Here is a 23,524-nt window from a genome sequence, read left to right as displayed (position 1 = left end):
GAGGCCCAGATTTTATAGTGAAGGGACAGGAGTGAGGGCCTGTTCCCAGGAGCTATAGTCTGAGGAAAGGGCTAAAAAGCCTTCACTAGACCCCTGTACAGCTGTATAATGAGACCCAGGCTTTATAGTGAAGGGACAGGAGTTATGGCCTGTTCCCAGGAGCTACAGTCTGAAGAAAGGGCTAAAAGCCTTCACTAGACCCCTGTACAGCTGCATAATGAGGCCCAGGCTTTATAGTGAAGGGACAGGAGTGAGGGCCTGTTCCCAGGAGCTACAGTCTGAAGAAAGGGCTAAAAGCCTTCACTAGACCCCTGTTCAGCTGTATAATGAGGCTCAGGCTTTATAGTGAAGGGACAGGAGTGAGGCCTTGTGCCCAGGAGCTACAGTCTGAGGAAAGGGCTAAAAAGCCTTCACTAGACCCCTGTACAGCTGTATAATGAGGCCCAGGCTTTATAGTGAAGGGACAGGGGTGAGGGTCTGTGCCCAGGAGCTACAGTCTGGGGAAAGTGCTAAAAAGCCTTCATTAGACCCCTGTACAGCTGTATAATGAGGCCCAGGCTTTATAGTGAAGGGACAGGAGTGAGGGTCTGTGCCCAGGAGCTACAGTCTGGGGAAAGGGCTAAAAAGCCTTCACTAGACCCCTAGACAGCTGTATAATGAGGCCCAGGCTTTATAGTGAAGGGACAGGAGTGAGGGTCTGTTCCCAGGAGCTACAGTCTGAGGAAAGGGCTAAAAAGCCTTCACTAGACCCCTGTACAGCTGTATAATGAGGCCCAGGCTTTATAGTGAAGGGACAGGAGTGGGGGCTTGTGCCCAGGAGCTACAGTCTGAGGAAAGGGCTAAAAAGCCTTCACTAGACCCCTGTACAGCTGTATAATGAGGCCCAGGCTTTATAGTGAAGGGACAGGAGTGAGGGCCTGTATCCAGGAGCTACAGTCTGAGGAAAGGGCTAAAAAGCCTTCACTAGACCCCTGTACAGCTGTATAATGAGGCCCAGGCTTTATAGTGAAGGGATAGGAGTGAGGGCCTGTGCCCAGGAGCTACAGTCTGAGGAAAGGGCTAAAAAGCCTTCACTAGACCCCTGTACAGCTGTATAATGAGGCCCAGGCTTTATAGTGAAGGGATAGGAGTGAGGGCCTGTGCCCAGGAGCTACAGTCTGAGGAAAGGGCTAAAAAGCCTTCACTAGACCTCTGTACAGCTGTATAATGAGGCCCAGACTTTATAGTGAAGGGACAGGAGTGAGGGCCTGTTCCCAGGAGCTATAGTCTGAGGAAAGAGCTAAAAAGCCTTCACTAGACCCCTGTACAGCTGTATAATGAGGCACAGGCTTTATAGTGAAGGGACAGGAGTGAGGGTCTGTGCCCAGGAGCTACAGTCTGAGGAAAGGGCTAAAAAGCCTTCACTTGACCCCTGTACAGCTGTATAATGAGGCCCAGGCTTTATAGTGAAGGGACAGGAGTGAGGGCCTGTACCCATTAGCTACAGTCTGAGGAAAGGGCTAAAAAGCCTTCACTAGACCTCTGTACAGCTGTATAATGAGGCCCAGACTTTATAGTGAAGGGACAGGAGTGAGGGCCTGTTCCCAGGAGCTATAGTCTGAGGAAAGGGCTAAAAAGCCTTCACTAGACCCCTGTACAGCTGTATAATGAGACCCAGGCTTTATAGTGAAGGGACAGGAGTTAGGGCCTGTTCCCAGGAGCTATAGTCTGAAGAAAGGGCTAAAAGCCTTCACTAGACCCCTGTATAGCTGTATAATGAGGCCCAGGCTTTATAGTGAAGGGACAGGAGTGAGGGCCTGTTCCCAGGAGCTACAGTCTGAAGAAAGGGCTAAAAGCCTTCACTAGACCCCTGTTCAGCTGTATAATGAGGCTCAGGCTTTATAGTGAAGGGACAGGAGTGAGGCCTTGTGCCCAGGAGCTACAGTCTGAGGAAAGGGCTAAAAAGCCTTCACTAGACCCCTGTACAGCTGTATAATGAGGCCCAGGCTTTATAGTGAAGGGACAGGAGTGAGGGTCTGTGCCCAGGAGCTACAGTCTGGGGAAAGGGCTAAAAAGCCTTCACTAGACCCCTGTACAGCTGTATAATGAGGCCCAGGCTTTATAGTGAAGGGACAGGAGTGAGGGTCTGTTCCCAGGAGCTACAGTCTGAGGAAAGGGCTAAAAAGCCTTCACTAGACCCCTGTACAGCTGTATAATGAGGCCCAGGCTTTATAGTGAAGGGACAGGAGTGAGGGCTTGTGCCCAGGAGCTACAGTCTGAGGAAAGGGCTAAAAAGCCTTCACTAGACCCCTGTAGAGCTGTATAATGAGGCCCAGGCTTTATAGTGAAGGGAGAGGAGTGAGGGCCTGTTCCCAGGAGCTACAGTCTGAAGAAAGGGCTAAAAGCCTTCACTAGACCCCTGTACAGCTGTGTAATGAGGCCCAGGCTTTATAGTGAAGGGACAGGAGTGAGGGCCTGTTCCCAGGAGCTACAGTCTGAAGAAAGGGCTAAAAGCCTTCACTAGACCCCTGTACAGCTGTATAATGAGGCTCAGGCTTTATAGTGAAGGGACAGGAGTGAGGGCTTGTGCCCAGGAGCTACAGTCTGAGGAAAGGGCTAAAAAGCCTTCACTAGACCCCTGTACAGCTGTATAATGAGGCCCAGGCTTTATAGTGAAGGGACAGGAGTGAGGGTCTGTGCCCAGGAGCTACAGTCTGGGGAAAGGGCTAAAAAGCCTTCATTAGACCCCTGTACAGCTGTATAATGAGGTCCAGGCTTTATAGTGAAGGGACAGGAGTGAGGGTCTGTGCCCAGGAGCTACAGTCTGGGGAAAGGGCTAAAAAGCCTTCACTAGACCCCTGTACAGCTGTATAATGAGGCCAAGGCTTTATAGTGAAGGGACAGGAGTGAGGGTCTGTTCCCAGGAGTTACAGTCTGAGGAAAGGGCTAAAAAGCCTTCACTAGACCCCTGTACAGCTGTATAATGAGGCCCAGGCTTTATAGTGAAGGCACAGGAGTGAGGGCTTGTGCCCAGGAGCTACAGTCTGAGGAAAGGGCTAAAAAGCCTTCACTAGACCCCTGTACAGCTGTATAATGAGGCCCAGGCTTTATAGTGAAGGGACAGGAGTGAGGGCCTGTACCCAGGAGCTACAGTCTGAGGAAAGGGCTAAAAAGCCTTCACTAGACCTCTGTACAGCTGTATAATGAGGCCCAGACTTTATAGTGAAGGGACAGGAGTGAGGGCATGTTCCCAGGAGCTATAGTCTGAGGAAAGGGCTAAAAAGCCTTCACTAGACCCCTGTACAGCTGTATAATGAGGCCCAGGCTTTATAGTGAAGGGACAGGAGTTAGGGCCTGTTCCCATGAGCTACAGTCTGAAGAAAGGGCTAAAAGCCTTCACTAGACCCCTGTTCAGCTGTATAATGAGGCCCAGGCTTTATAGTGAAGGGACAGGAGTGAGGGCCTGATCCCAGGAGCTAAAGTCTGAAGAAAGGGCTAAAAGCCTTCACTAGACCCCTGTACAGCTGTATAATGAGGCTCAGGCTTTATAGTGAAGGGACAGGAGTGAGGGCTTGTGCCCAGGAGCTACAGTCTGAGGAAAGGGCTAAAAAGCCTTCACTAGACCCCTGTACAGCTGTATAATGAGGCCCAGGCTTTATAGTGAAGGGACAGGAGTGAGGGCCTGTTCCCAGGAGCTACAGTCTGGGGAAAGGGCTAAAAAGCCTTCATTAGACCCCTGTACAGCTGTATAACGAGGCCCAGGCTTTATAGTGAAGGGACAGGAGTGAGGGCCTGTGCCCAGGAGCTACAGTCTGAGGAAACGGCTAAAAAGCCTTCACTAGACCCCTGTACAGCTGTATAGTGAGGCCCAGGCTTTATAGTGAAGGGACAGGAGTGAGGGTCTATTCCCAGGAGCTACAGTCTGAGGAAAGGGCTAAAAAGCCTTCACTAGACCCCTGTACAGCTGTATAATGAGGCCCAGGCGTTATAGTGAAGGGACAGGAGGGAGAAAAGCCGGACTGCCCATCACTAACCTGCAGAGCCGCACTCCACATATATGGCTGCTCTGTGCACAGGACCTGTGATGAGGTCACAGGAGGGGAGGAGTCAGGGGTCACATGATCTCCGGAGTGCAGACCACCATGGAGCCTTCTCCTCAGTCAGTGACATTCCCGCCATTATTCGCCCCTCACTACTGGCACAATTACCCCGCGCCGCCTTCTCTACACAGTGTTATGTGTGGAATGTAACGTGTGATTTCTCTGGAGGGAAATAGACCCCACACATGAGGGAATTCTCACCAGTTACCGGCCGTCTACTATATGGCGCCATATGATTGTGCTATCGACTCCACACCAGGAGCTAAAATGCCCAAATCTCTAATGTAACCGCTATAAGAGAAGATATAACAAATTTCCCCTAAACTCACACAGCGGAGGAGGCCTCACTTGGAGCAATGTGACTCGCGCACAGAAAATCTATTCCCGGTTCTGTGATTAAGTTATCGGCCGACAGGAAGAAGAAAGGTCTGAATTACAGCCCAGACTGGAGGAGAAACTGCAGGAGTGAGAATTGGCCAATCAGCGCTCTTCACCCCTATACTTATCTACACAAATACAAGATATGAAATGACAATTAGACGCCATTCTCACCACCAGAACGGAGAGGCGCTAACTTGGAGTAAAGCCGCGTTTTATCACCATGCCAATAAGCCTAATAAGATGCCGCTCGTAAGCTCAGAATGAGAGAGTCACTGCATATAATCTCCTCTATAAAAGACCCTAAGGGTCAGACCTCAGCCCACCCCGATGTCATGTATAGCACTTATAATGAATACCCCCAGAGTTTGTATTCGCCCCCACAATCACCCCCCTCACTACTGGAGTCATTCCTTCACACACTACATCTACCTAACCTGACTGAGTCCGCGGCACAACAACTCCATTTACACATCTCTGAGGAGGAAATAGTTTCATCAATCAAAAACTAAAAAGAGGAAAGGCCCCGGGGCCGGATGGTCTTACAGCAATATATTATAAAAAATGCAGCGATGTGCTGACACCACATATAAAAACCTCTGTAATTCACTACTAAATGGCTCACAGCTGCCCCCTGAGCTCTACGTGGCGCATGTAACCGTAATCCCTAATCCTAAGAAAGATCATCTCACCACAAATTATAGACCTATATCCCTCTTATACATTGACTTCAAAATCTTTACATCCATTGTCACTAACAGGACCAATAAAATCCTCCCTCACCTCATCCATCGGGATCAGGTTGGTTTTATACAAGCGCGACAGGCCCCAGATAATATTAGGAGAGCGTTAAATATTATTCATACAACTAACCTACAATGAAAGCGACTTCTCCTGCTTGCATTAGATATTGAGAGGGCTTTCGATTCGGTGTCCTGGACATATCTCTTTACGGTTCTATCGGAAGTCGGATTCTCCCCTAAACTTATAAAGTGCCTCCAATTGTTATATGATAGCCCTATCGATTATGTAAAACTCCCATCACCACATCCCCCTCCAATTAATATTCAGAGGGTACCAGGCAGGGCTGTCCTCTATCTCCGGATCTTTTTGCACTTGCAATGGAACCCATTGTGGAAGCAATAAGGAGAGATCAGAATATCCTGGGCCCTGAGAATATGGGAGACCAATATAAAGTCAGCCTCTTTGCGGATGATCTCCTGCTAACATTAATAAGTCCCCACACTACACTCCCTCACTTGTTTTCCCTCCTTCACGAATTTGAGAAGATCTCAGGGTTAAAGATTAACATTGATAAATCCGAAGCAATATTTGTAAATTTTCCTTAGACAGAGCAAACTAATATAGCCTCCCATTTTGGGTTTATACACAAAGAACATTATCTAACATATCTGGGTATCAACTTAACAGCCAACAGGTCACCTCTGTTTAGGTGGAATTACACTCCACTGATCCAAAACTTCCAGAGGGACCTGGATAGATGGGCTTCCTCAAAGTTATCCTGGCCCGGCAGAATACATGCATTAAAAATGGTGTCACGGCCTCGCTTCTTATATCTATTTAGGTCCCTCCCAATTATGGTACCAGCCAGAACGATCACTCATTTACACTCTATGAGGTCTAAGTTTCTTTGTCTCGGAAAACAACCCAGAATTGTGCAAAAACTTATGTTCCGTCACAGAAAAGAAGGGGGTTTATCCCTCCCTAATTTTACACTTTATTACAAGTCGGCACAGATTGCTCCATTAATAAGTGCGTGTTCATATCCCAATAGTCTGAGATGGGTTATTCTGGAATCATTTCTCTCCAAACCATTCTCTTTATCAGGCCTAATGTGGACCACAGACTGACTTCCACGGGGGTCAATGAATGTGGCTCCTTTTACAGTCCACTCGTTGCTTCTTTGGAGGAAAGTCCGGTTTAAATATAACTTACAATCAATCCCTTCTCCCCTGACAGCTATATTACAAAACCCCATGTTCCCGCCAGGTCTTGAGCCACTAATTTTTTCTTGGTGGAAGCTGAAAGGTATTCATATACTTAAACATTTGTGTTCCCCATTTAATATCTTACTTGACAGACAGGAATTTGTTCAAAAATTTGACCCTCCAGTTAGGGAGGTAATGCGACTGAACCAGATCTTCCACTTTGCAAAGCAGATCCTCCCGAGCGGTACTACTCTCAGGGCAACGAGTTTTGAAAATTAATGTCTAAATGACCCTTTGGGCAGGGGAACAATCTCATTGATCTACTATGCTATAAATTCTCCAAAAGATGATAAAAAATTGAAGTATACACTATGTTACAGTGGGAGGAGGATTTGGGGTTTGAACAGTCAATTGATGAATGGTATCGTAGCTGTGACACCATATCATGAGGCAGTCACCAGACTTCCCTTGTGGAGACCTCCTTAAAACTATTGCACAGAGTCTATTATGTACCGGAAAAAATTCACAGCATTTTTCCTAAAATCTCGGGAGACTGTTTTAGGGGCTGTGGAATATCTGGTGACATGAGACATATTTGGTGGTCTTGTATGGTGGTTTCTGGGCTTTGGGAGAAGGTGAAGCATCTGATAGCACAGATGTATGGTGGACCGGTTGTTCTGGAACCTTTTAACCTTTTACTGGGAACCAGGCCTTCCCGGCTTCCAGAAAGCTTTCAGAAGCTAGTAAACTACTTATGTATGGCCACTAAAATCCACATTGCGGCAAAGTGGAAGTCGCCCTCACTGTCAATATCTATGGTGAAAGAGAAGATGAGCGACATTATGTTATTCTCATTTGTGGCCCCAGCGTTTCTTGTAGAATAAATCCCTTTCTCACACAGTCCTGTAGTAATGACTTTGTTCTCACGTTTTGTAGGAGGGTTCGTCTGACTCCATCTTATGTTATCAGTATAAGTGCGAGAGATGAGAGACCGACGACCGCAGTTTTACCGTGTGTGTCCGGTGCCAGTTCTACAGTGTGAGAGATGCAGGGTCTGTGACCGAAGTTGAGGGTATACGGGTGTATACAGCATACACAGAGGGGTCTGTTACCGAAGCTGGGGGTATACGGGTGTATACAGCATACACAGAGGGGTCTGTTACCGAAGCTGGGGGTATACGGGTGTATACAGCATACACAGAGGGGTCTGCGACCAAAGCTGGGGGTATACAGGTGTATACAGAGTTCACAGGGGTCAGTTACCGAAGCTGGGGGTATACGGGTGTATTCAGCGTACACAGGGGTCTGCGACCAAAGCTGGGGTATACAGGTGTATACAGAGTACACAGGGATCTGCGACCGAAGCTGGGGGTATACGGGTGTATACAGTGTACACAGAGGTCTGCAACCAAAGCTGGGGGTATACGGGTGTATACAGCATACACAGAGGGGTCTGCGACCAAAGCTGGGGGTATACAGGTGTATACAGAGTACACAGGGATCTGCGACCGAAGCTGGGGGTATACGGGTGTATACAGTGTACACAGGGGTCTGTTACCGAAGCTGGGGATATACGGGTGTATACAGTGTACACAGAGGTCTGCAACTGAAGCTGGGGATATACAGGTATATACAGTGAACACAGGGGGCTGTGACCGAAGCTGGGGGTATACGGGTGTGTACAGCATACACAGAAGGGTCTGTGACCGAAGCTGGGGGTATACGGGTGTATACAGCATACACACAGAGTTCTGAGACTGAAGCTGGGGGTATACAGGTGAATACAGTGTGAGACGTGGGGTCTGTGACTGAAGCTGGGGGTATACAGGTGAATACAGTACACACAGGGGTCTACGACTGAAGCTGGGGGTATATGGGTGTATACAGTGTACACAGGGGTCTGCGACCAAAACTGGGGATAAACAGGTGTATACAGTGAACACAGAGGTCTGCAACCAAAGCTGGGGGTATACGGGTGTATACAGCATACACACAGAGTTCTGAGACTGAAGCTGGGGGTATACAGGTGAATACAGTGTGAGACGTGGGGTCTGTGACTGAAGCTGGGGGTATACAGGTGAATACAGTACACACAGGGGTCTACGACTGAAGCTGGGGGTATATGGGTGTATACAGTGTACACAGGGGTCTGCGACCAAAACTGGGGATAAACAGGTGTATACAGTGAACACAGGGGTCTGCAACCAAAGCTGGAGGTATACAGGTGTATACAGAATACACACAGGGTTCTGAGACTGAAGCTGGGGGTATACAGGTGTATACATTATACACAGGGGTCTGCGACTGAAGCTGGGGGTATACGGGTGTATACAGTGTACACAGAGGCGTCTGCGACCGAAGCTGGGGGTATATGGGTGTATACAGTGTACACTGTGGGGTCTGTGACTGAAGATGGGGGTATACAGAGTACACAGAGGGGTCCACACAAACACGGCTCCGCTCCGTACACCTCGTACACACACAGCTCCGCTCCGTACACCTTGTACACACACGGCTCCGCTCCGTACACCTCGTACACACACGGCTCCGCTCCGTACACCTCGTACACACACGGCTCCGCTCCGTACACATCGTACACACATGGCTCCGCTCCGTACACCACGTACACACACGGCTCCGCTCCGTACACCTCGTACACACACGGCTCCACTCCGTATACCTCGTACACACATGGCTCCGCTCCGTACACCTTGTACACACACGGCTCCGCTCCGTACACCTCGCACACACACGGCTCTGCTACATCCACCCTGTAAGGCTGTGTGCACACGCTGCATATTATGTTCGGTTTTCAATCCGCAGAAAGAATTGACATGTCAATTCTTTCTGCGGATTCGCCTGCGGTTTGCCATCTCCTCCATTGAGGAGATGAAAAACCGCAGGGCAAAACCGCAGAGCAATCCGCAGGTAAAACCGCAGGTATTTTGACCTGCGTTTTCACCTGCGGATTTTACAAAATCCGCGCGGATGAATCCGCACCTAATCCGCAGCGTGTGCACACAGCCTAAACCCCTCCTGACCCCACACATAAACTTCCCCTCATCCAGCACCATGACAACCAGCACAGCAGAGTCCTGCCCACACTGAGGCCCCTGATCATGTGACCCCCTGACTCCTCCCCTCCTGTGACCTCATCACAGGTCCTGTGCGCACAGAGCAGCTGTAGAAATCTCCGGCCTCGGGGGTCTCACCAGACTTCGCTCTTTTCTTGCAGGGGCCGCAGTGGATTTCATCCTGGATCCATAGAGCTGAATAGAGGAGCGATGTTCCTTCACTCTGATGGGAATTGATGGTGACGTTGATGAGTCTATGAGGAACGTGTTCAGCTGCCGACTCCGAGGAGGAAACTGCTTGTTGTCTGTGGCCTAAATATATAGGTTTTATTAGTAGATGTCAGGGAAGAAAACTAAACCCTGTAAGATAATAAATCTCCTCATATGTTTCCCTTATTATCTCCAGTAATTGTATTATTACACAGGATTCTTATGATGTTACATTGGATCATCTTCTTCTCATTCAGGTCTCTACAATATCGGATCCTCTCAGTGAAGATCTTCTACAGAAGAGAATTTTCCTGATTTCCCCATCAAGGATGGATATGGACAGAGACAAGATGGCGGAGAGGATGTTACACCTCACCCTAGAGATCCTCTTCCGTCTCACTGGAGAGGTGAGAGATTCTGATGACGTCACATTACATCATTCTTATCTATGGGAATAACAGATGGACAGAACTGGAGAGGTGAGGACTCTGGAAATGTCTGTAGTGAGATTTATTAATGTGTCTCTCCATAACCAGGATTACACAGTGGTGAAGAAGACCTCTAGTGATCGCTGTCAGGACCCTGTGTCTGAGGGATGGGGAAGACCCCTGAGCCCAATCACGGGGCCTCCACCTCACCCCCTGATCCATGAGGACATCAATGACCAGAAGATCCTAGAACTCACCTACAAGATGACTGAGCTGCTGACTGGAGAGGTGACACTGCTGGGAATGCTGGGACATTATACAGTAACACTATGAAGGGATCGGGGGATGACGGTATCATTGTATGTGTCAGGTTCCTATAAGGTGTCAGGATGTCGCTGTCTATTTCTCCATGGAGGAGTGGGAGTATTTAGAAGGACACAGAGATCTGTACAAGAACGTCATAATGGAGGTTCCCCAGCCCCTCACATCTCCAGGTAATAGACAGGACTAAATACACACAGCCTATAATTATCTGTATGTAGAGAATGAATTCAGTCCCTGTATGTGTTTCCTCCAGATCTATCCAGTAAGAGGACAACACCAGAGAGATGTCCCCGTCCTCTTCTTCCACAGGACTGTAACCAAGAAGATCCCAGTGCTCCTCAGGATCATCAGGTAGATGGAGAGAAGGTGTCAGGAGATCTCCCCTATGATGTGTAGACGGCTGTGAAGGTCTTGTGCTCAGTCTTGTTTTATCCCCCAGTATTATATGTTTTATACTTGTGTAATGAGAACGGTGGAGATGGCAGGATTAGAGCTGATCATAGATGGGACTTCTCCATCTGTATATGGGTGTATATGGGTGTATACAGTGTACACAGGGGTCTGCGACCAAAACTGGGGATAAACAGGTGTATACAGTGAACACAGGGGTCTGCAACCAAAGCTGGAGGTATACAGGTGTATACAGAATACACACAGGGTTCTGAGACTGAAGCTGGGGGTATACAGGTGTATACATTATACACAGGGGTCTGCGACTGAAGCTGGGGGTATACGGGTGTATACAGTGTACACAGAGGCGTCTGCGACCGAAGCTGGGGGTATATGGGTGTATACAGTGTACACTGTGGGGTCTGTGACTGAAGATGGGGGTATACAGAGTACACAGAGGGGTCCACACAAACACGGCTCCGCTCCGTACACCTCGTACACACACAGCTCCGCTCCGTACACCTTGTACACACACGGCTCCGCTCCGTACACCTTGTACACACACGGCTCCGCTCCGTACACCTCGTACACACACGGCTCCGCTCCGTACACATCGTACACACATGGCTCCGCTCCGTACACCACGTACACACACGGCTCCGCTCCGTACACCTCGTACACACACGGCTCCACTCCGTATACCTCGTACACACATGGCTCCGCTCCGTACACCTTGTACACACACGGCTCCGCTCCGTACACCTCGCACACACACGGCTCTGCTACATCCACCCTGTAAGGCTGTGTGCACACGCTGCATATTATGTTCGGTTTTCAATCCGCAGAAAGAATTGACATGTCAATTCTTTCTGCGGATTCGCCTGCGGTTTGCCATCTCCTCCATTGAGGAGATGAAAAACCGCAGGGCAAAACCGCAGAGCAATCCGCAGGTAAAACCGCAGGTATTTTGACCTGCGTTTTCACCTGCGGATTTTACAAAATCCGCGCGGATGAATCCGCACCTAATCCGCAGCGTGTGCACACAGCCTAAACCCCTCCTGACCCCACACATAAACTTCCCCTCATCCAGCACCATGACAACCAGCACAGCAGAGTCCTGCCCACACTGAGGCCCCTGATCATGTGACCCCCTGACTCCTCCCCTCCTGTGACCTCATCACAGGTCCTGTGCGCACAGAGCAGCTGTAGAAATCTCCGGCCTCGGGGGTCTCACCAGACTTCGCTCTTTTCTTGCAGGGGCCGCAGTGGATTTCATCCTGGATCCATAGAGCTGAATAGAGGAGCGATGTTCCTTCACTCTGATGGGAATTGATGGTGACGTTGATGAGTCTATGAGGAACGTGTTCAGCTGCCGACTCCGAGGAGGAAACTGCTTGTTGTCTGTGGCCTAAATATATAGGTTTTATTAGTAGATGTCAGGGAAGAAAACTAAACCCTGTAAGATAATAAATCTCCTCATATGTTTCCCTTATTATCTCCAGTAATTGTATTATTACACAGGATTCTTATGGTGTTACATTGGATCATCTTCTTCTCATTCAGGTCTCTACAATATCGGATCCTCTCAGTGAAGATCTTCTACAGAAGAGAATTTTCCTGATTTCCCCATCAAGGATGGATATGGACAGAGACAAGATGGCGGAGAGGATGTTACACCTCACCCTAGAGATCCTCTTCCGTCTCACTGGAGAGGTGAGAGATTCTGATGACGTCACATTACATCATTCTTATCTATGGGAATAACAGATGGACAGAACTGGAGAGGTGAGGACTCTGGAAATGTCTGTAGTGAGATTTATTAATGTGTCTCTCCATAACCAGGATTACACAGTGGTGAAGAAGACCTCTAGTGATCGCTGTCAGGACCCTGTGTCTGAGGGATGGGGAAGACCCCTGAGCCCAATCACGGGGCCTCCACCTCACCCCCTGATCCATGAGGACATCAATGACCAGAAGATCCTAGAACTCACCTACAAGATGACTGAGCTGCTGACTGGAGAGGTGACACTGCTGGGAATGCTGGGACATTATACAGTAACACTATGAAGGGATCGGGGGATGACGGTATCATTGTATGTGTCAGGTTCCTATAAGGTGTCAGGATGTCGCTGTCTATTTCTCCATGGAGGAGTGGGAGTATTTAGAAGAACACAGAGATCTGTACAAGAACGTCATAATGGAGGTTCCCCAGCCCCTCACATCTCCAGGTAATAGACAGGACTAAATACACACAGCCTATAATTATCTGTATGTAGAGAATGAATTCAGTCCCTGTATGTGTTTCCTCCAGATCTATCCAGTAAGAGGACAACACCAGAGAGATGTCCCCGTCCTCTTCTTCCACAGGACTGTAACCAAGAAGATCCCAGTGCTCCTCAGGATCATCAGGTAGATGGAGAGAAGGTGTCAGGAGATCTCCCCTATGATGTGTAGACGGCTGTGAAGGTCTTGTGCTCAGTCTTGTTTTATCCCCCAGTATTATATGTTTTATACTTGTGTAATGAGAACGGTGGAGATGGCAGGATTAGAGCTGATCATAGATGGGACTTCTCCATCTGTCTGTGACTTTTACAATATTTGTTTCAGGGTGAAGATCTGACCCATATTAATACTACAGAGACATATGTGAGGGGTGATGAGCGATGTGAAGAGGAGATTCCCACATATGACTACCCAGGTGAGTAGTAACCACTGAATGCAGAGAAGTCACAGATTCCTCTCAGTCACCGGCTGTGGCTGCTTTATCGGTGGTGTAGTCCGGCCGTATTACCATGATCACCATTTTGCCTCTAGACTACAACATTCTCCTCCACCCAAAACTGTTCAAATGACTTTGGGCATTGAAAGTCCTTTTGTATAGAACTTACAAACTGGAGGATCCACCTACACCCTGCGATTAGTGTGAGGGTGATCCCTTAAAGCAATAACTATATGATTCCTTGTACTGACCCAATATAGGCTGAGTGCACGCTTAAAGAGTCACACCGATCACACAGTTAGGCCGGAATCACACTTCCTTGTGTGATACGAGAAACTCGCACGAATCTCTCGTAATCAACATCCAGCACCGCTGCAGGTACTCAGGAACGGAGCTGCGGCTGCATAGAAATGCATAGAAATACATGCAACCACAGCTCCGGTTCTGAGTATCGGTGGCAGTGCCGGGTGTTGATGCGAGAGACTCGTGCGAGTTTCTCACATCACACACAGTAGTGTGATCCCGACCTTACATGTCTACTCTTCTCAGTAAAGGCTTGCACAAAACTCAAGTTTATTCTCAAAAGAAACGAAATAGCCATTCTCTCCATCACATTAGGAGACGCTGACCGTTACCTGCCCAGATCTGTAACTATAAAGCCAAATGACAGCGTACGTAGAATGTGCTGACAAGATAGAAAATCACTTGTAGAAAAATCTTATGCTGGGCCTGTAAGAGAAAGCGGAGGGTGATGATGCTGTTGGCTTCCTAGATCCCTGAGATCTTATCGGATGAATCTTCTCTCCCTTCTGTGCTGCTGAATGTCTCATGGTCCCTACAAGACCAGGTCCAGTCTTTCTGGCCAAACTTCCCTTTTATGAGCGACACCAGTAAATGTGCAGTGAGGCCAAGTGTGAATTTCTGTCCAATAACAGCAGAGTTTCCCTTTATCCTGACTTTTCAATTTGTATTAAAACCAACTAACTTCCAGGAGGATTGTGATAATCTCCAGGACAAACATTCCGCCTGTGCCCTGATAGATCTCTAAGCTGTGCGTGGCTGGTGGCTGTAATATACATTTATTCCCGCCTGCAGGAGATGTGTTGGCTCCAGCCCTGGTGTCATGGATTCACTCCACGTCATACATTACATTGTTTTTGATCCTAAGAAATTCAGATTACTGCACAATCTCTCCTGAAATGGGGAGCAATATTATTTTCTCTAATCTTCTGGTCAGGATTCATAGTAGCTCCAATGGTCCACCATAAATGAGGGCAACTCTGGTTTACTGTTGTGTAATCTGTATTTGTAGTTTTCAGTTAATGAGATTCTCGTGCTCTGGGGCGGGGCTGTGGGCGGGGCTTTATGTGGTGCTCTGATTACATATTCATCTGTATTGGCTTATGACAGGTCGCTGACCCCTCACTGACCTGCCCCCATTATTACATAATGCATATAATAGCATTGATATTATTGGTGATAATGCCTATAATATTGTGGCTATTGTGAGGCTTAGAAAAAAATTACATCCAGCACAATGTCACCTGTGGTGGCGGCGCCTGCGCAGTAGCCTCTATATCAACTATATCAAATTTTTTTTTGTTAGGAAGTTATAAGGGTTAAAAGTTAAACAGCGATTTCTCACTTTTATAGCAAAATTTACAAAACCATTTTTTTAGGGACCACCTCACATTTGAAGTGAAATTGGGGGGTAAATATGACAGAAAATACCCAAAAGTGACACTATTCTAAAAACTGCACCCCTCCAGGTGCTCAAAACCACAATCAAGAAGTTTATTAACCCTTCAGGTGCTTCACAGGAATGAATGGAATGTGGAAGGAAAAAATAAACATTTACTTTTCTTTCACAAAAATTTTCCTTTACACCTAATTTTTTTTTTTACTTTCACAAGGGTAACAGGAGAAAATGGACGATACATTTTGTTTTGCAAATTCTCATTTTTTTTTACTGTAAAATATGCTGGAATAATTAGCGGTTGCCATGTCGCATTTGCAGAGCCCCTGATGTCCCTAAACAGTGGAAACCGCCAACAAGTGACCCCATTTTGGAAACTAGACCCCTTAGGGAACTTATCCAGATGTGTATTGAGCACCTTGAACCCACAGGTGCTTCACAGAAGTTCATAATGTAGAGCCGTGGAAATAAAAAGGGAAACCACTGTTTGGTCGCATGGCAGAGCTTGAAAGGGAAGGAGCGCCATATTGGAATTGTTTGTGGGTGACGTCACATTGTCAGAGACAATGACGTGTCTAAACAGTGAAGTGACCCCATTTTGGAAACTAAACCCCCCCAAGGAACTTATCTAGATGTGTGATGGGCACTTTGAACCCCCAAGTGCTTCACAGAAGTTAGTTACATAGAGTTGTGAAAATAAAAAATCATATTTTTTCGACAAAAAATTAACTTTTCGACCTCAAATGTTTTTTCCAAAGGGTAACAGGAGAAATTGCACCCAAAAAGTTATTTTGCAATTTGTCCTGAGTATTCTGACACCCCATATGTGGGGGTAATCCACTGTTTTGGCGCATGGCAGAGCTCGGAAGGGAGTGAGCGCCATATTGGAGAGCAGATTTTGCTGGAATTGTTTGTGGGTGACATGTCACATTGTCAGAGCCCCTGAGGTGCCAGAACAGCATAAGCCCCAAAAGTGACCGCATTTTACCAAATACTTCCCTGAATGAATTCTTCTAGTGGTGCAGTGAGCATACTGACACCACCGCTGTTCCATAGAAAATTATACCATTGGGCAGTGAAGAAAAAATTACTGTATTTTTCGGACCATAAGATGCACCCCAAATTTTCAAAACGAGAATAGGGGAAAAAAGTGCCAAATGGGGGTCCGTCTTACAGTCTGAATTCAGCTTACCGGGGGGGATCAGCACAGGTGCAAGAGTGATCACAGAGGTTGTTCGGAGGTCTATGCTGGTGCAGTGGCCTCCGGAAAATCCCATCCCAGGCTGGTGCGGCAGCGGTGCTCTGTGCTGGGGTGGCGGCAGCGCTCTATGCTGGTGCGGCAGCGCTCTACCTGGGACGGTAGCAGCACTCTGTGCTGGGGCGGCGGCGCCATTTTGTCAAAGCCAGAGGCCTCTGCAGCTCCATTGCTGCGATGCGGTGGCTTCTGGGAAAATGGCAGCTGGGGGCGGTGCATGCTCAGATTCAGATCTCGGCAACGAGATCTTGGGGCGAGATCTGAATCTGAGCATGAGCCGCCCACAGCGGCCATTTTTCTGGAGACCACCGCATCGCAGCAATGGAGCTGCAGGGGTCTCCGGGCTTTGACAAAATGCTGGCGGAGCCCTCCACGCAGCACAGAGCGCCGCTGCATCATTTGTAAGTATATTCCTACTATAAGACACACCCCCATTTCCCCCAAAAAATATTTGGGAAAAAGTGCGTCTTATAGTCCGAATAATATGGTACATTTATACGACTAAGGCCGGTTTCACATTCGCGCTTTTGAGCGCAGCGACGGCCTGCGCACGGCCGCCGCTAAGCCCTGCCCCGCCTCCACCGGTATCTCCGCCTCCGGGCACATGACGTTGCATGCGTCGTGCGTCCCCTATCTTCATCACAGAGGGCGCAGGCCGTGCGCAGTCTGCGCACAGTCTGCGTTTGGCGGCGCATGCGTCCTTTTGACGGTGCGCCGAAGCACAACCAAAATGCAACAGGTTGCGTTTGGCGCTGCTCGGCGCACCGTCAAAAGGACGCATGCGCCGCCAAACGCAGACTGTGCGCAGACTGCGCACGGCCTGCGCCCTCTGTGATGAAGATAGGGGACGCACGACGCATGCAACGTCATGCGCCCGGAGGCGGAGATACTGGTGGAGGCGGGGCAGGGGGCGGGGCTTAGCGGCGGCCGTGCGCAGGCCGTCGCTGCGCTCAAAAGCGCGAATGTGAACCGGCCTAAAATGTTTTTTTAACCCCAGATATTACATTGGAAAATAGGTAGATAGGTAAATGGTCACTACACCCAGAGATGAATTCCCAGAGGGGTGTCATTTCCAAAATGGGGTCACTTCAGGGGGGATTCTGCTTTTATGGCACTTTGGAGAGCCGCTAAGTGCCAGAACAAGAGAATCCTCCCTGAAGTGACCCCATTTTGGAAATGACACCCCTCTGGGAATTCATCTAGGGATATAGTGACCATTTTCACTACATGGATGATTTCCAGAATCTCGTAGTAGAAGTTTTATAGCAAAAATTGCAAAAATGTGATTGTAGTGCCCAATATATTGTGCCCAGCTTGTGTCTCTGGAGACCTCCCCCCACCTACCCCCGGAAATTGTTAAGTCAGCTCTACTCAAATGTGTCTGTCACTAAATAAACCAAATGCTTGAATGTCAAAACAGTTCAACAACGTGGTTCTGTGTGGAAGATTGTAAAGCCGTCATGGAGGCATAAGGCTGGCAGTGATGGGCATTGTGGGTAATAATAGCGGGGATCATGCCTCATTCCTCTCTAGGAACATACACGACATCTTCTCTGGGGGTTCTTTCTTGTTTCAGCTACTGGGATGAGTGCAATAAAATGTCGCTCAGTGAGTCTTCTGACATCTTCACATTCTAAAGGATTGGCGGGGACAAAATTGTCAAAAACAAGATTTTCAGTGACCTTTTCCTGATAATCAAGGAAAGTATCTGCATTTCCGGCTTTTTTGTATAACACAAAAGAATTATATGTGGCCACCTGAAACAAATACATGACTAACTTTTTATACCAGGTATTTGATTTTCTTGATACCTGGTATGGCTGTAGAACCTGATCTGCAAGGTCCACACCCCATATATTTGTTGTAGTCAGTGACAGACACAGGTTTTGGAGTAGTGGATCTCTGTTGGTCTGCAGTGGCCCTTGTGGCATCTGTGTGGATCGAGCTCAGGATAAAAATATCTTTATCCTTATACTTAAGGACAAGCAGCTCTCCATTGTGTAAAGCCCCTGACTGCACCTTTCAGAACTTTTCTTTGACCAATGATTGTGGAAACCCCTAATGGTTCTTGCAAATGGTCCCACAAGCCCCTATGTTATGTTCAACCAGACTTTTAAATAGGGGTATGCTGGTGTAGTAGTAGTCAACATACAGATTGTAGCCTTTTTGTAAAAATGGAGTTATCATCTCCCAAACCATTTTTCCAGTTGTCCATGTCATGATACCAGTGCTGGATGACCGGCACTTCTGGGGTTAATGTTCTGATCTCAGTGCAGACTCTCACCTGCACACCTGGGACCTATTATGGTGGCCTCTCATGGTTCTGGGGAGGCTTCTTATAGCCTCAGGAAGCTCCCATCCCCCGTCAGTTATACTTTCGCCCTTGGAATTGTGTGGTGACCCCTGAGTGTGTTAGTGCTGTGTTCTGGTTGCTTGATTCTCTGTGTACGACTCGGTCTGTTCTCTGGATATCGCTTTGGATTCTGCCTGGTACCTTCTACGTCTGTTTGGTTTTGATCTCTGCTTGGCCCTGACTGTCCGTTCTGTCTCATCCCTGGTACTGTACTGATATCTTGTGTATGACCTTTGGCTTTGTCTGACCTTCCGTCTGTTTATCCCTCAGGTACCTCACTTGCCTGTATTGTGCTTGACCCCCGCTTTGCCTGACTCTGAGTTTTCTACCTCCTCTGAAAGCAGGACACTAAGCCCTGCCCCCTTGCAGTCACATGACCATAGGTCCTATGCCGGCTTGCTAAACTTCTACATTCAGGTCCTGTTCATCTTTATTTTCCGGCTGTTCTTGTCCCCAGGGGTCCCTACGGTGCGGGTGAGTCCCTGCTTAGCGGAGGCTGTACGCTGGCGCTGTCAGGACCCTGACAGTCCCCAGATAAGTAGGGCTTCCTGGTGGGTTCAGTTTGCTGTCTTTCCCCTCATAATTGTGAAAAGCTGATGTGTATCCGGTTGAACTCTCACACATTTTATAGAGCTTTATGCCGAACCTTGCCCTCTTAGAAGGAATAAATTGCTTAAGATGCAGTCTTCCTTTGAATTTTATAATGGACTCATCAATGGAAATAACATAGGGGTGGCTTGAACAGGGCAGTTGGACCAATAGGACTGAATGCTCATTTTTTTAACAAGCTCCATATTGAATGTAAGTCCTAAAAATGTTTTACTTTCTAGGACATTAGTTGGTGTCCATAAATTTGACCTAGCATAATAGGATGGTGGATTCTGGCTGATGAATTGGGACACATATAAATTTGTAGGACAATATGCTCTAGCAAGCTATCTGTCAGAAACAAATTAAAAAATTAATTGTTCCAAAAATTTCCACCTCCACATTTATACCAGGAATGGCATTAAAATTAGGGATGAATGGAGTAGCCGAATCCGAAGCCTCCCATCTGGGAAATGCTACATCAAGAGGCAAAGCCCCTTGGACATTGGTGTGCGCCAATTCACGAGCACTAGGGACAGCGCTAGTACTGGGCATTGTTCCCTGAGTTGGAGACTTTTCTCCAGAAGCGCTATTTGTCCTCCTTGTTGTACTGGTCCTTGTGTGTGAGGATGGACCAGAATCACTGCTCATTTCTGAGCTATCACTGTCGCTGCTACTAAAGCCCTCGAAATCCACATCATCTGACACTGCACTTTCTTCACTGTTCGAACATAAAAGTGCATAAGCCTCCTCTGCACTATAATACTGACGGGCCATTTTATTTATTTATTTTTTTTCCCGGAAATAGAAAACTCTGACGTGACCAAATTATTGGGGAAACAATTGAGAAAAACCTAATTCTTTAGCCTAACCCTAACTTTAGAATAAACACTAACTTTAGTCCCAACACTAACCCTAACTATAGCACTAACCCTAACCTGCCTTATCTGTATTGTTACTTTATAGCACAATCGCTGACTGACACAGCTGTTCCCAGCAGCTCTTGTAACACTTTCTCCTCTAATCTCTTACTGACAGGAGATCTGAGGAGAAACAGCGTTTTTATGGGGCAGATCGCCAGGAAAAGTTCATTGCTGCAACAAACTTTCCCAGTGATTTGTCTCATTGGCTGGTGTGACGCTGACGTCGTAAGGACCTGTACCGATCAGGTCTCAATGAGGTAGGGGGTCACAGGAAGCATTTTGCGGTGGAATCCCCTAGTTATAAGGTACGTGGGGTCCCGATGAGCACAAAACTGCCGACCGTAGACAAACGACTGCGCTGCACAAAGTCCTGCTAGCGCCGACGTTTATCTACCATTGGCGGTCATGAACCGATTACGTTAAGGCCTATTTCATGAGTTTTAATTTTTTTAAAATTCTGTGGAAGCCTGGCTGAAAAGCAATGTCTGACTTTCATCTGCTCATTTTCATAGATTTTTGATTTATTTCTACTTTTGTCAGATTAAAGTTATTTCTGTGACCATTGTGGGTTATCCTGTCAGTAAACGAGGGGTACCAACAATTTTGACCACGTGTGTAGGATGAGTGAATATTTTGACTCCACAGCCACTTTCCGGAAATTAACACGCAGTGGATGTTGGAGTGAAAATTACACATTTGCCATTTTATTACCCAGCACATAGTGCCCAGATTGTGCTCCAGGAGACACACACCGCAAATTAAGTGGATTCTTCTCAGTATAATATTGCTAAATACAGGGATCCTAAATGTTGTTTGCGCACACTGCAAGACTCCGAAGTGAGAGCGGATTTTGCTGGATTGGTTTATAGAAACCTTGTTGGTTTTCAGCAGCCTTTGAGCCACTAATAGTGTGGGAACCTCTGTTTTTCCATTGACAGATGATGGACCTGAGTGGGGACTTGTTTTTGTGAGATGAGAATTGGTATTATTTTCACCTACATAACATTGATTGGTTTCTTTTTATTCGATATTTGGGAGGCAGAATGAACAAACAGTTGAACACCGCACACTACTGGCTCATCCAACAAGGTTTTCTATTAGACTGTGAACTCTCATTGTCTTGGTAAATAATTAAAGTTTTTTACTTAGCTTGCCATTTTTATGGACAGTTTAAGTAGAAACGTTCAAAGATATAAAACTCAAGGATATTTTATTAAAAATAATTGTTTTTTTTATTTTAGCAGATGACTGTACCAGGAGATCAGAGGGAGAGCTGACATCTTCAATTTTGAAATCTGATGATCTTGAGATCCTACAAGATACAACTGAAGTGATTGCTGTTACTCCAGATATATCATCATCCATTCACAGCAAAGATCTGTCATCTGATCCTATGAAACAGGTCCCATCTTCTGATTCATTACTGACTACTAAGAAAAATCAAAGTCACAAAAGAGGCAATAAAAAACAAACTGCTCCTAAAGCAAAGAAGTCATTTTCATGTTCAGAATGTGGGAAATATTTTGCACGTAAATCACTGCTTGTTGCTCACCATAGAACTCACACAGGGGAGAAGCCTTTTTCCTGTTCAGAATGTGGGAAATGTTTTACACATAAATCAGATTTTGTTACCCACCAGAGAACTCACACAGGGGAGAAGCCTTTTTCATGTTCAGAATGTGGGAAATGTTTTCACAAAAAAAAACTTTTTCTTATTCACCAGAGAACTCACACAGGGGAGAAGCCTTTTTCCTGTTCAGAATGTGGGAAATGTTTTAACCAGAAATGGCATCTTGTTAGTCACCAGAGAACTCACACAGGGGAGAAGGCTTTTTCCTGTTCAGAATGTGGGAAATGTTTTAACCAGAAATGGCATCTTGTTAGTCACCAGAGAACTCACACAGGGGAGAAGCCTTTTTCATGTTCAGAATGTGGGAAATGTTTTAACCAGAAATGTAATCTTGATATACACCAAAGAACTCACACAGGAGAGAAGCCTTTTTCCTGTTCAGAATGTGGGAAATGTTTTAACCAGAAAGGGAATCTTAATGAACACCATAGAACTCACACAGGGGAGAAGCCTTTTTCCTGTTCAGATTGTGGGAAATATTTTAACCGGAAAGCGCTTCTTGTTAGACATCAGAGCAGTCACACAGAGGAGAAGCCGTTTTCATTTTCTTAATGTGGGAAATATTTTACTTGGAAATCAACTGTTAATAAACATTAGAGACATCACATAGGGGAGAAGCCTTTTTTATGTTCATAATGTTGATATAGTTTTAAAGGCGAGTACTCTGGCAGCTGTGCTCTGCTTGTGAGCAACGCATTATGTCCCTGCCATGTGCTGCTTACAAGCATAAAGCAGTTGCTGGTATCAGAGCAGGATTCAGCAAGGGAGCGCCGGGTAGGTAAGTGTAATGCTTTTTTTTAATGTTTTGTGATGGGGCCATGGATACCAGGATGGGGCCAATTATAAGGATTGGGCTATGCATACCAGGACTGGAATGGGGGGCCAGTCATACCCGAATAGTGATGGTGCCCTGCATACCAGGATAAGGATGGGGGCCATGCATACCAGGAGCGGGATGGGGCCAATCATGCCAGAATAGGGATGGGACCCTGCATACTAGGACAAAATGGGGACGCTGCATACCAGGATAAGGATGAGGGCCATGCATACTACGACATGATGGGAGCCCTGCAAACCAGGATAAGGATGGGGCCATGCATACTAGTATAGGGATGAGGGATCTATGTATACCAGGGTAGGGATGAGGGGGCCATGTGTATCAGAATAGGGATGAGGGGACCATATATACTAGGATAGGGGATATTAAGTACAGAATTAACCACAATTTTTGCTTCAATTTTTTTTCCTAATTTCCTCTAAACCTAGGTGTGTCTTATAGTCCAAAAAATACAGTATATATATCTTTTTTTTTTTTCTCAGTGAACTCATTCCTCACGTTTGACCTCATTAAAATAAAAACACACTCCACTGGCGGGCCGGCTCCACTTCAGTGGTGTTGAGACTCACGGTCCCGGGGCTAATGTGAGGTTCTCACATCACACGAGCCCTGCACCCAATCAGCGGCAGCTTCACTGCTCCTTCCTTTGGTCTGAACATCAGCAGGAAGCCAGGGCTGCGGCTGCTCTCT

General features: G+C 47.0%; 1 protein-coding gene across 1 annotated transcript; it reads left to right on the top strand.

Moving 5' to 3' along the window:
- Positions 1-6,454: 6,454 nt before the first annotated feature.
- Positions 6,455-22,601, top strand: LOC141047182 (uncharacterized). The gene is made up of 4 exons (XM_073542137.1): positions 6,455-6,467; positions 13,144-13,241; positions 13,440-13,530; positions 21,611-22,601. Exons 1-4 carry the CDS (start codon positions 6,455-6,457, stop codon positions 22,546-22,548), a joined length of 1,140 nt encoding a protein of 379 aa, XP_073398238.1. The 3' UTR covers positions 22,549-22,601.
- Positions 22,602-23,524: the final 923 nt, after the last annotated feature.

Source organism: Dendrobates tinctorius, unplaced genomic scaffold (genome assembly GCF_039654945.1).
Source record: "Dendrobates tinctorius isolate UK_male_01 unplaced genomic scaffold, ASM3965494v1 ptg000126l, whole genome shotgun sequence".
Classification (NCBI taxonomy): Eukaryota; Metazoa; Chordata; class Amphibia; order Anura; family Dendrobatidae; genus Dendrobates; species Dendrobates tinctorius.
The sequence above is the reverse complement of the archived record's forward strand: the minus strand, read 5'-3'. Positions and strand labels throughout refer to the sequence as shown.

What these genes read in the sequence shown, in the direction of transcription:
- LOC141047182 (XM_073542137.1), top strand. An exon ending in GTGCTCCTCAGGATCATCAG is followed by an intron (nt 13,242 to 13,439) that starts GTAGATGGAGAG and finishes TATTTGTTTCAG; the next exon opens with GGTGAAGATCTGACCCATAT. An exon ending in TCCCACATATGACTACCCAG is followed by an intron (nt 13,531 to 21,610) that starts GTGAGTAGTAAC and finishes TTATTTTAGCAG; the next exon opens with ATGACTGTACCAGGAGATCA.